This window comes from Xiphophorus hellerii, chromosome 2, assembly GCF_003331165.1.
Source record: "Xiphophorus hellerii strain 12219 chromosome 2, Xiphophorus_hellerii-4.1, whole genome shotgun sequence".
Lineage (NCBI taxonomy): Eukaryota > Metazoa > Chordata > Actinopteri > Cyprinodontiformes > Poeciliidae > Xiphophorus > Xiphophorus hellerii.
In genome coordinates this window covers 20,630,208-20,642,563 of record NC_045673.1, presented here as the reverse complement: position 1 = coordinate 20,642,563, position 12,356 = coordinate 20,630,208, and the positions used below count along the sequence as shown (strand labels likewise).

General features: G+C 38.4%; 1 protein-coding gene across 5 annotated transcripts in view; it reads right to left on the bottom strand.

Annotated features, from left to right (window-relative positions):
• The window catches only part of LOC116735404 (septin-7-like), a 44,038-nt gene that overhangs the window by 8,357 nt on the left and 23,325 nt on the right, over nucleotides 1–12,356 (bottom strand). For all 5 annotated transcript variants that reach the window (XM_032587282.1, XM_032587292.1, XM_032587303.1 and 2 more), the window contains 6 exons: nucleotides 11,238–11,344; nucleotides 4,913–5,013; nucleotides 4,703–4,837; nucleotides 1,860–1,977; nucleotides 1,229–1,321; nucleotides 69–165 (listed from right to left, as the gene is read on the bottom strand). In XM_032587282.1, coding sequence (XP_032443173.1) covers nucleotides 69–165; nucleotides 1,229–1,321; nucleotides 1,860–1,977; nucleotides 4,703–4,837; nucleotides 4,913–5,013; nucleotides 11,238–11,344 — 651 coding nt within the window. The remainder of the gene's footprint in view (nucleotides 1–68; nucleotides 166–1,228; nucleotides 1,322–1,859; nucleotides 1,978–4,702; nucleotides 4,838–4,912; nucleotides 5,014–11,237; nucleotides 11,345–12,356) is intronic.

Here is a 12,356-nt window from a genome sequence, read left to right as displayed (position 1 = left end):
TCTAGTCGCCTGTGTCGTTTACAAACTCAGAGCCTTTTTGCTCTCTTCCAGGCCCTGAGTGAACCTACCTTCTGCCACGCCCCATGGGTACTGGCGACCTCTGACCTTCTTGCCGTTCACCTCTACAACCACATTGCTGCCAACCACAGCCAAAGGCATCTTTTCCTAAAAGGAGAGAACGAAAAACAGCAACATACAAACAAACAAGAAAAAGTTGATTTCAGAATTTACAATCTTGCAAGGTTACTTGGTTCCTTCAACAGGCCAAACTGGGAACATCATTGGGTTTGGATACAGTGAAAGCTCATCAAACACATCTGAACATAATCTTTTCTGAATGAGGATGACGATGGCAACACCAAGTAGAAAACACAGCCTGTTGTACGCTGGCCTGCACCCAATGAAGGCTCCACATGTTCCACAATTTGAAGCGCAGATGGGAGTGATTACAGCCTGTTTTGTTCTCTATTTAGTGATATTGTAAGTCAACTGGTCAAACAGGTGGGTGTCCCTTCATTAATATTTCACTACTCTATGTTTCTAGTAAAGTAATCATAATGCATATGACTAATGTAGTTTCACATTGAAATGATTTTGAGTGTTGTATGTTTTCACAAATGTAACCTAAAGTTCTGTTTTGCAGTATAAAATATTTCTATGGTATTTTATGTGATGGGAGCAGTAATAGTACCATAAATCTAGAATATGTCCTGACCTTATTTGACACTGGAACAAAATCAGGAAACTACGAGATGAGAAGGTGTTTGAATCTTTATATTGAAGAAACATTGGGAGCTGCAAATGCCAATAAAACGTGTTAGATCTTCAGCAACCAAAGAGCTCAAAACCTATATTTTAAACCACTATTATTCATGATTGGCTAAAAGGAGTGGGAGTCACTTGTATGTTGTTGAGAATAAATATCTGCACATAATAATGTAAAAACAGTCCACCACAGTTTTAACCAGGGCCTGTGTATGTTAGGATTAAACACTTCAATCATTCAAGAAGGAACACAGCTTGGGTTGATAACCATGTGATAGTAAGACAGTAGTCTAATTAGTTTTGGACTAATTTTTGCATCAACAACTCATCTCACAAAAATTTAAACCTATTTTGTTACTTACTGAACTCTTTACATGTTTGTGTCACCATGGTGCTTCTAAATTTAAAAAGTTGTATCAGAAGTCGCAGTGATATGTAATAATGACCCGATAATAACAATTACCTTGATCTTTCGGATGAGCTTGTTGTCCTCGTCGTCCTCAGTGTCGGGGAACTCATAAATCTTTATTTTGTGCTCCTGAATCTCTTTCATGATCTGAAATTAAGTGAGCGACTCAGAATCAAAGATATGAGACAAAAGACATGAAATGCAGTACAAAGCTTAAACTGGTTAAAAGTCAGAATAAAGACAATTTTGACATTTTCAGGAAAAATTTGTGATTTATTAGAAAACGTTTCCTTGAGACATAAGAAATAATTTGACTTCATTTTCCTCTGACTTATAGAGGTCTATAAAGGGCATCTAGTGGCTTTTTTTTGTTGAAGAATCTTTTAAGGCATATTTTTTAAAACCAGGATCTTAAGCCAAACACCCACACACACCTTTGAGCAGTCTTATAAACAAGCAGACTATTAAGCATAAGTCGCAACCTGTCCAACACCACCATCTAGCTGTGAATTTTAAAAATAAAAAGAAGTAATATGAATATGAAACTGTTCAAAGACATTCCCCGTTTTCTAATGATATGACAAAAATATTAAGCTCGAGTCGTTTTGCAACAGCATAAATATTTTTTGGACTTAAATTGTGGTAAATGATGTTTAATACCAAATAATATATCACAAATACAAACCTGCTTTTTAAACAGCTGACACTCCTCGGGGGTCAGTGTGTCTGCTTTTGCAATAAGAGGAATGACGTTGACTTTGTCGTGGAGCCTCTTCATGAATTCAATATCCAGAGGCTTTAAACTGAAGTGGAGAAAAAAAAAAACCAAGAAAGTATTAAAGTCAAAAGGAGATCATTAACATACCAACCTTCATTCATTCAAATGTGTCAGAATGTGTACGCAAGTTTATCTCCCTGTATCAAGTTATATTTACTGAGTTTTATTTATTAATTAACTGTGAAGATTTATAGGCAGAGCAGTAAAAGGCATTTCAACTGGTCAAATCTCTGACTGGCCTGTACAGTGAGAATACATGACACCTATAATAAACTACTAAATATTCTATGACTCAACTATGAGTGACTAATTATTACCCGCTGCACAGAACATTAAATACCACAGTATGATGACAAGCATATGAAGTTTAAGGAGGTTCTTTGAATGTAACCAAAGCAGTGATGATTTTCTGGAACTATCCTGTTAATATGCAATATTATTACTAATGTGTAGTAATTGGTAATATTCTGTTAATTTAGTCTGTCAAGGCATGTCTTTGGTCCACAAAATCTAGAACTGAATTCAAAAGGATTGCAAGATGACACTGAGTAGCGCAGGTGGTGAGTAGATGAGGGTTTTGGTGACACTGGGATGTTTCAGCGATAGCTCGAGGATGAGTGCTTCAGAGGAAACAGCTCTGCTTTGGATCAGAGCAAGAGGAACTGCGCTGCACATGCCCAAGAAAATGTGTGACATCATTCTTCACAATTTTCTATTTGTTTTTTTATATATAAAATGTCAACATAAAGCTTTATCTTTTTGCAGTTTTTTTTTGTCTAATTTGATTTGTTGCTCTGCAGGTTGATGAACCAATGGAAACATACTTCTAATATGTGACTGGTACATACTTCTCTTTGACAAGTGTGACAATAATAGAGTACTAAAACGTTTATACAAAAAAATGCTTCTGCAGAAGCCCTTTAAAGGGCAGTTGGAGCAGAACGAGCTCCAAATGAGAATCAGCTCTGTAGTCTGTCTCTGGAGCTCGAGTCTGAAGATTCAGGCTCAATTAAATGCTGAGCTGCCACATTCATCAGTGAACTTTACTTGGGGTCAGCAGCACTGTCAGGCAGTGTTACTCACAGTAAAAATAAATCCACATTAATGAATCTAAACCTTTCTACTCATTGCACCACTTTGCAAAGAAGTTGCAGTGCAATGGGTCTCCAGCAGAGGGCCACAGAGTACAGAAAGTTAGACCAAAACAAAAGAAGAGAACAAACAAGCCATCTGTCCCTGCAGGGTCTTCACTACTGAATGTCAAATAAGTCTTCTGCTTAGTTGTGTCGCCTGACACAATGAACTCAGAGAGCTGGTGTAGGAAGGCAAATATGTGCTCCATTACAGTGAAAACAATTGTATATGATTAAATAGGCAGTAAACAGTGGAGTCTGTATGGATGCAGTTATTTCTATTTACGCAATTAAACAATGCCTGATTTGTGTGTGTATTCAACTGTGGAAGCTCGTGCAAAAATAGCTATAATAGACAAGATGTGTGCAGCAGACAAAAAGAAGACGATGAAGTTTGTGTCCTGCTGTTCCAAAAGCGATCTGAGTGTAAGCAGCTCCAGATAAAACAGGAGTCAGGTTGTCTGTGCTCAGACTTAAGGGAGACAAGATATTGAGTGTTCAAGAATTTCTGTGAATTAGAACACATAAATTAGCTGAAAACACTGGCAGTGATTTAAGAAACCATCAATAAAACCCATTTCAGCCAGAGAAAATTTCATCCGCTGATGGAACTTTTTTGGAAATCCACCCATTGGAAGACGATCGAGCCTGGAAGCGCGCCTGGAGCTTACCTCTAAAACAAGATTTATACGTTTTCAAATTTTACAGCTTTCTGTGAATTGAGGAAGGAGCGGCTCTGGAGTGCGTTTCAGCTGTTCGGCGGACAAGATTTAAAAGGGGAAAGGCGGCTGCTCTGAAACTGCACTTTCGTCGACGTCTCTGAAGTTACAGTCAAAGACATTTAGAGGGTATGTTGAAAAAATTAACCTGATTATTTACAATTTTGTCAGTCTGTGCAACATATGAACATATATCTAGGACAGAAAGATAGCTACTTGTGTGCATTTCTACACTTTTTTAAGTGCAGGAGTTATTTTGCATGCACTCTCATAATCCCATTGTTAAAATCTCTGCACAAACTGGGTAATTTAAGTAGTAATGCATGGTCTATTTGCTCGCTCTGCATTATTGCTGAGCAAATAGACCATAGCTGAGTTAATCTACATGTTGAAAAATTCTGCCAGTTTAACAGACAGGAACATTATGACACACTGTGGCTGCTGCCATTCAAATATTTACATATTAATGCAAATTACACACCTGGCAGGAGATTAAACTCCAGAGATTTATTCACACTCCAGGGATCATTCAAATCCCAGCTCCTTAAAGTGGATAGATGGATTTAAAGTTGTACAAATCCACAGCTGCACACACACACAGGTTTCAAGATGACAGAAGAAGGCGTTTGTCTGCCTTTGTGAGCATCTATGACTCTCCATTCTAATTGGCTGATTCAGTGATGGTGAGCGGATCTTTTCTGAGCATGTGCAGAACTAGGTTATATAACCTTTGTGGGTCAAACCTTGGCTGACTGCCTCATCATCTGTAACACAAGGACGTGCAAACATTCCCTATATCCGTCCGTACGTTGGTGTCCAGACAAACATGGTGGCCATATTGAAATCATTTCCTCCAAATAAAAGTCTCAGATCGGCTCATATTTCATCCTGTACTCACCCATGTCCGGAAGGCGCTATGAAATACAGGCAGCAGTGAACTCTGTTATCCGGCATGGATCTACGGTTCACCCTCGACTCGGCGTTCAGGAAGTCCTCAAACTTGCTGTCGATATAATTTATGACGGGCTGCCAGCTGGTGAGATGGAGGAAAGAGATCAGAGAGGAATACTGGAAAAGGTGAAAACATGCGACTATCGGCATTTCGTACCAATTGCTGTTGTCCACCGCATCTCCAAAACCTGGCGTGTCCACGATGGTTAGTGTCAGCTGGACACCACCTTCCTTGATCAAAACTTTAGATTGCTCTACCTAAAACATACAAACACACACTTGTGAATAAATGTGACTGCACTGATGGAGGGTCGGCCAAAAAAACGAGTTAAACGATGGATGGGAAGGAAAGACCATTTAGACATGGATAGAAAATCTGGAAATGCAACTATTTTTCCATAGTATTCCAGACTTTGTAAACACTTAAATAAAATTCTCTACTTTTCCGGACAGCATAGGAACATTGATGGCATGCATATTTATTTGAAGGATGTGTATTCATGAGTTAACAGTATTTTGAGGATTTGGAGTCAATCAACAAAGACCTTTTGAGAGGTGAGAAATATTGTCTGTTCTGTAAAACAAAATTAAAGGCAGTTTCCATTTCACCTCCCTCCATTCCCGAATTCATAAATCAATGCCAAGTTTATTCACGATGACACATATTCAAGTTATTTTCTCTAATTAATACCAGTTAGCAGCATGTGAAGGCAACTTTGTTTGGATTTTGTTCTGTTTAGACATGTGTTTCATAGCAGACATTCTGGACATGGACTCTCACAGCTGGAAATGAGAAGAGCGGAGAAGTGTTAGTCCAGAGAGCCGAGGAGAGAGCCATCCAAAAACTACAGTTTGGAAACTTGCCGTCCTGTTCACAGCCAGTTTAGAAAGGCAGAAGTCTGGCTGACTCATTTTTACTTAAAATCTGAATCATGTTGATTCAACTGTATCCAAACTGACGACAATGAAAAACGATGTGTAAGAAACTCTTCAACATGCTGATGCATTTCCTAAATCTGAAAACTAACTGATGAATTCTCAGGCCACCTTTCTAAGTTAGCAACCAGTTTGGGAAATAGCTTGAAATTTTTGCAGACAATTTGCATTCTCGCATACACTTCTGTGAAAGATTCGCAGAGGGAAAGAAACAGAGCTGACTCCAGAGGAGAGCAGTTTGGATGCTGGATTTATACGTTATACACTTCCACATAAAACAGTAACCACCTGGATTTAATAAAGGATATATGTAAGAGTCTCCCATTGGACAGTTACGGCATGGATTATTATGTTTCTCCTAGCAATGAGTTTTTAACCACAACTCCTGCTCACCAATGGATTGGTCACCCAAATGTCCAAACTTTAACCCTATTAATAGGTGGAATGTGCTGTTGAAGAATTTGTGCTGCAGTCTGCCTCTCACGTCTTCTCAACAAGATACTACTGAAAAATAAATTAAATGGATGGAAATAAATAATATTTCAGAGATCTATTGCCTCATTGACAGTGTAATCAAAGCAAAAGGCGGCCCAGTTAAGTAATAGGGTGTGTTATTTTTTTGGGATAGGCAGAGAAACAGGTGGGAAATGATTGATCTTCAAAGGCATTTTTTCCTATTAGATTTTAATAAAAGTGCACAGTTACATTATGGCTAGTATGCAATAGTGACCTTATTTAGTTTAAGTGAAATTGTAAAAACTGGCACGATTAACTTCATTATTAGCTTTATTGTGTCATAATACACTCAAGTCAGAAAAAGTAAAAAACTAATTAAGTAAACTGGTGTTAGAAAATGGATTGATTCTTCAAAGTGGCCTAAGGTTGAAACAGAAAAGCTGCTCCTCAGTCACACAGATTCTTTGTTGCTTTTTGCTGCCTTGCATACTTTCACAGGCCCATCTGGTTATTTTCAGATCACCCTTTAAACTTGAACTACGGCCTTTTAACTCCAACACAAACATTCTTGGGTTTCCACAAACCCTGAGATAATCTGTCGGACTTTATAACTGAGCATATATATCATGCACCGCAGTCATTTGACATATCTGAGTTTGACTGATCACATGTCGTGTGTTCAAATGAACGTGTTTGTGCGTGAAATGTCAGCCGTCCCGAAACCAAATCGGCTATTTCAACCGTTTCCGTAAGAGAAAACAGATTGGGAGAAAGCCTCAAAAATTTCCCCTCAGGGCCTAAAGCATCATTTAAAAAGAAATCTGATCCGTGAGTGACAAAACATGGTAGATTTTTCTGTAATATAAATACTCTGAGCCGGTCAGCCTCAGACCACAGAGGCCTTTTCCAACACGCCTGCAGACACCAACTCCTACTTGGAGGGGAGAACATAAACCCGCGCCACAGTCACAGCATGCATGGGGAGAGGGAGGTTATGGTTCTTCAGTCAAAGACAATGAATGCAGCATTGTTCTCATGCACTGACTTGATTGTGATAAAGCTGCTATGCTGAAGAGATGCAAAGGCAAATGTCATCTACCATCACTTTGTACAGCAGGTCATATTTTAGATATGGCAGTTGCTTGAAAACTAAACACAACTTTCTCTGTTTCAGTAAAATGAGAAGTTATGATTCACTGCAGTGCAAAACTTAAAAATGAATGAAATTAAAGGCAGCCATCTCCACTTAGTCAAACAATAAGAGAATGGGAAAGCACACTGGGTCTCATTTATGTACAACAGGCGTAGATATTGGGTGTGGTAATGATTGTAGGACCAATGACTGATGAATCTGTGGGAACACTGGCTGATCCCAGCACACACTAAAATATCCAACAGATCTGGTGGCAGATTTACATGCCATGGTTTATGATTACATTTAACAGCCACACACACAGAATGTGGCATAAATTAATGAAGTTAATAAATGATTTTCTTAAATTTTTACTGGCAGCATCTCAATAGACAAATGAAGTCTCTGCAAATATTGTGTATATTTTAATATCCTTATCTAGCCAGTTGTGTTTATAATGTTCTATAGCTGCTGTGCTTCCTCCCACTTTGAGTTTTTATTTGCTATTCTGATTGGTTCTAAACTAAGATGCAGCATGAAATTTTAAAAGTAAACATCCTAGTTATTTTCAGTTATACTCCTTGTAGGATCATTTTTATTTAAACCATTTGATAAGTAGAAAGAGCCAAGCAGCTGAAGGGACCTCAGAAAATGTGAAGAATTACAACCAGGCTTGTAATTTGGATTAAACGGTGCTCTAGATACCACAAACTGATTCTTTCTGAACAATCACACAGTGCAGCTGAGTTTTCTCACTCACCAACCCACATAGAGGCACTTCTAATCAGCTGAGCAGCAAACTGAATAGCATCCTTTCAGAGAAGGAAAAGCTGTGGGGCCTGTGTGTGTTTGTGTGGGTGAAACTTGTTTGTGTTTAGGTGTAAAGACGACGCAGTGCTGGTGTACAAAAGTGTAAATTAGAGTTGTAGTTCTTTTACAAATGCGATTTACGAGTGTGTGGGCTGGGGTTTGTGATTGGGCCACAGGATTTATTAACCACACAGAGTGGTTTTCCAGCCTTAAGGCCAGGGCTGATGAAGGATTGACAGAATGGTGTGATGGTTCGTGGGAACATTTCTGCCCTTAAAACCTCACACAAACCTCAGAGAGACATAATTGATCTCCGACCAGATGCCACGTTTTCTTTTTAAATCCTGTCACATCTTATAAACTTATCATTCCCAATACCTTCTGACAGACACCAACTATACCATGTTTGATGTCTTCCTCACCCATCATTGTTTCTTTCTCCCCTTTCTTCAAATTCCTTCACTTTCCTTTTGCTTCTATTGTCATCTTCCACTTCCTGGTGGTTTCCCCCAAAATTCCTTAACTTGTTCCTTTTAACAAATTGCTTCTCTTCCTTCTTTCTTCCAACAGCAGCCTGCCCCCTCCTCATTAGTTTGTCATAACCATAAAAGGACACAAATGAGTCAGTTTTCCTCTTAGTTCCTTCATCCTCCTTTACCCCAACTGTTTTTCTTATTCTGCAGCATCTCTGTGTCATTTTTTGCTTGTGCTTCAACTCTTTGGAAACAATGAAAAGGAGAAAAGTAAAATGTAGTGCACAAAAACCCTGATTTTGCCTTTCGAAACAGCTGGTTGAGCAGAGATTCATCTGTCATCCAAGCTTGTAGATGGGCTCTGGAACCACACACAGAGGTCCCACCACTTTTGAGTAAAAAACAGCCTGAATTCAGACCACAGTAATGCTCAATATTAGTACTTTTGTCTTTTAGGTTTATTAAATCATTGATTTTGCTGTTATGAGACTGATTTTTGACAGATCGCAAGACTGACTGGCTTATATAAAAAAAGATCTGAAATAGTATGACTATGTAAGCTTGGTTGAGCTGGTGATCTGCATGGTTTCACTTAAAAAAAATATAGTTCTTAAAGTCAATTGTGTCTCAACTAATCAAATCAAAAATATGTTTTTACCATTTTGAGCTAGTGAGCCAGAAAACCAACTGGGACCTTTAGCTATAGGAGTCTCCTTCCAGAGCTGATCTTTTAACCCTCACCACATTAAGTTTCTCCTGTCTTTTAAAGACAGAATTACTGGAAACAAAGCTGTCAGAAATGTCTGTTGTCTTTGACCTTTTCATACTCCCTGACTCGACATTACGTTATCCAGTTGCTGCAGGCAAAAACCACACAAAACGTCTGCAAAGACTCTGTCACAACTCAGGAATGTATGGTGCAGACATTTTTGCAGATATCTAACTCATCATTGCTATATCTGTGGTCACTTTTAGGGAGGAGGGCTGAATTTTCTTGTATATAAAGACAAATTAAAGAATAACTAAATGAAACATTGCACATTTTCTGTGGTGTAAATGTGAATCAAAATAGTCTGTATTCGTGGTAGGGCTTTCAAATTAAGTCATAAATAATGCCCTTCATAATGTTGCGCTGATAAACATCTGGAAAACTTGGCAGCTGTAATGTCTGACTTGGACGAACTGGTGCATTCCTTCAACTTGGTTTATTTTTGATCCTCACACTCAACAACCAGCGACTCAGTTTGTTGTCCATCAAAATACTGCAACCTCAACCACAAGCTGGGTCAAGGTTTTTATTTGGGTTTACAAAGTCCATTTTTAGGATACTTTTAAAGCTTTTAAGAGACCACAAGAAATGCGGTTTTAATCCGTGCCTCATAAATATTTAGACCAAAATAATGTTAAAAAGCTTGGCTGGATTAACTGACCTGAGCTTCACAGCTTTATCTGTTAGTTTTGGCAGGAGACAGAGTTTGAGGCAAAATGTATGTTGGCATATCCAAAACGCCTGTTTTATTAGGGTTCAAAAATGAAGGAATGAAGCAAATATTTCCATTCACCATGGGGTAAAGAATAATCTGAAACCAAATTAATCAGAAAATAGGCTAGACTGCTGCGTCAGTCACTTCAATTAAATAAACTTTATAGGGAACTTTTTAAATGGTCATGTGTAACAACGTGCTTTGCAGAGCTTAAAAACAAAAAGAGAAAAAAAACCAAAACACTGGAAATACGTTAAAAACGATCACAAAGAAAAAAAGATACTGTTAAAGATTTGCATTTTGCAGAAATAATAACTTGTTATAAGAGTAACAGTTTAAAATATCTAAGCTAAAGAAAGGTTTGTATGTAAAGAAATTTGATTTTGAACAAAACTAAAAGCTGTTTTAAACCGGCTTGGTAAAAACCAGCCCCTTGTACAATTTTCTTCATATAGAGTCTGGACTCTCAGCTACTGAGAAGTGATTCCTGGAGGCGTGAACTGTGTTGAGGTTTTAAATTTTACCCAATTGCTAACATTTCGTGATTAACTAATGCACCAGTTCAATGCCAAGTAGCTTACCTGAAATTGCCTGTGCTGTAAAGAACCATCCTCCACCTCGCAGAGAGAAGTACTGACCCAAAGGTGGCTGTTAATGTTATTTAAATATTTGGAAGTGTGGCCAACATGGACTGAACGACTTTGTTCACTTCCTCCACTGCCATTGCTAAAACTATAGGCAGATTAAAATTGTAGCACGGAAAATCAACGTCATGATTCACAACTTCTTCGGTTTCCTGATTGACCCGGTATAAAGTCTACAGGAGAGAATCCAAGTCTAGGGGAGGAAGCCCAGACCGTGGTGGAAGCAATTATTTTTTTTGAGCAGTACTGCACAGTAAGGTAATGGCCAGACAAGAATAAAAAAGACCAACTTCGAAAAACTAAATGTTGAAGAAAAATCTGCTTTCCACATTCACAATCCTCACATCTGTGTTTGTTTCTGCATCAGGAATTCATTCAGAGAACTCATCGTCTATCAACGAACAAACCCAAGTAAAAAAAAGCAATTAACTATAACAAAAAAAGATTAATGAGCTACTGCTGACATCTGCAAAACCAACTCTACGACAAAACGCTGAAATGAGCTGCGATTCCGAATCAAGCTAGTCCAACAGCAAACTGAGCTCACCTGCACAGTCTTCTTTATGCGCTGCGATGGTCCGGGGTAATCCTTGGAGTACAGGTCAGTCAGGAACAGAGAGTTGATAAGAGTGGATTTACCGAGACCAGATTCACCTGAGGACAAAAAGTAAAGAATCAACAAGGATTCTGTTGTTATAATAATGGAACTACAGCTGACTGTTCAATTCTGTGACTAGATACAATGTGCATGCACTGCATACACATTTAGTGGTCTTTGGGAAATGGGTTGCAACAGAGAAAATAAAACTGGATGCATTGTGTGTGAGGAAAAAAGGTCATGGCCTCATCTGCCAGTACAAAAAGCTCCCAGATAGAGGAAATAAAACATTTCCTCTCTACCTCGCCTCGAGGAGATTCCCTTCTTCAACATTACCATTTATCCACTCTCTCTGTCCATCTCTCTGAATGCCTCCTTTATAAATAACTCAAAATATTTCTGTTCTTCTCACTGTATAAACTTTCCACTCCCACTGATGACAAATACACAGAAGATGCAGAATCGCAAAAACATTTATTTGACAAAGGGCATTTAATCCAAGTGTACATATCACATATGCTTTCTCACACACACACAGCGGTCTGTGATGGCCGAGCATCTGGCTCATGTCTCATAAAGATGAAGAGTAAAACTAAAGAGGAAGGAAGTCTGTTTGACAGGGCAGTCTCTGCAGAAGGGGTGAAACATAATCTGATGATATCAAAACATAATTATCTTTTGTCAAAGTCAAAACTCTTTGAAGTACCCCCAAATTTTTGAAAGGATTTTGCTCGACATGCCTCTCAAAGCCATCCATATGCATCATTAGCTTCACTCTGCTGTAGAATTTCTATGCAGGTGTTCAACAACCAAATTGTTCACAAGCTTATCTTATTGCCTTTTTATCCAGAATCTTTATTTTTGCTTAAAAGTCATAATGAGCTTTTGTGAGGAGCCTCAAGAGCCACATGTGGCTTAAACTTGATAATTCTACAACTAAGTGATTTTTATTAAAAACACAGTTTGAGATTAGTAACATGTTTTCCATTTGTGAAAGAAAAGCAAAAAGATTTCCAAAGCTTTGTTACCACAAGGATCGCCAGAAAATAAGAATACAAAACTGTGAAA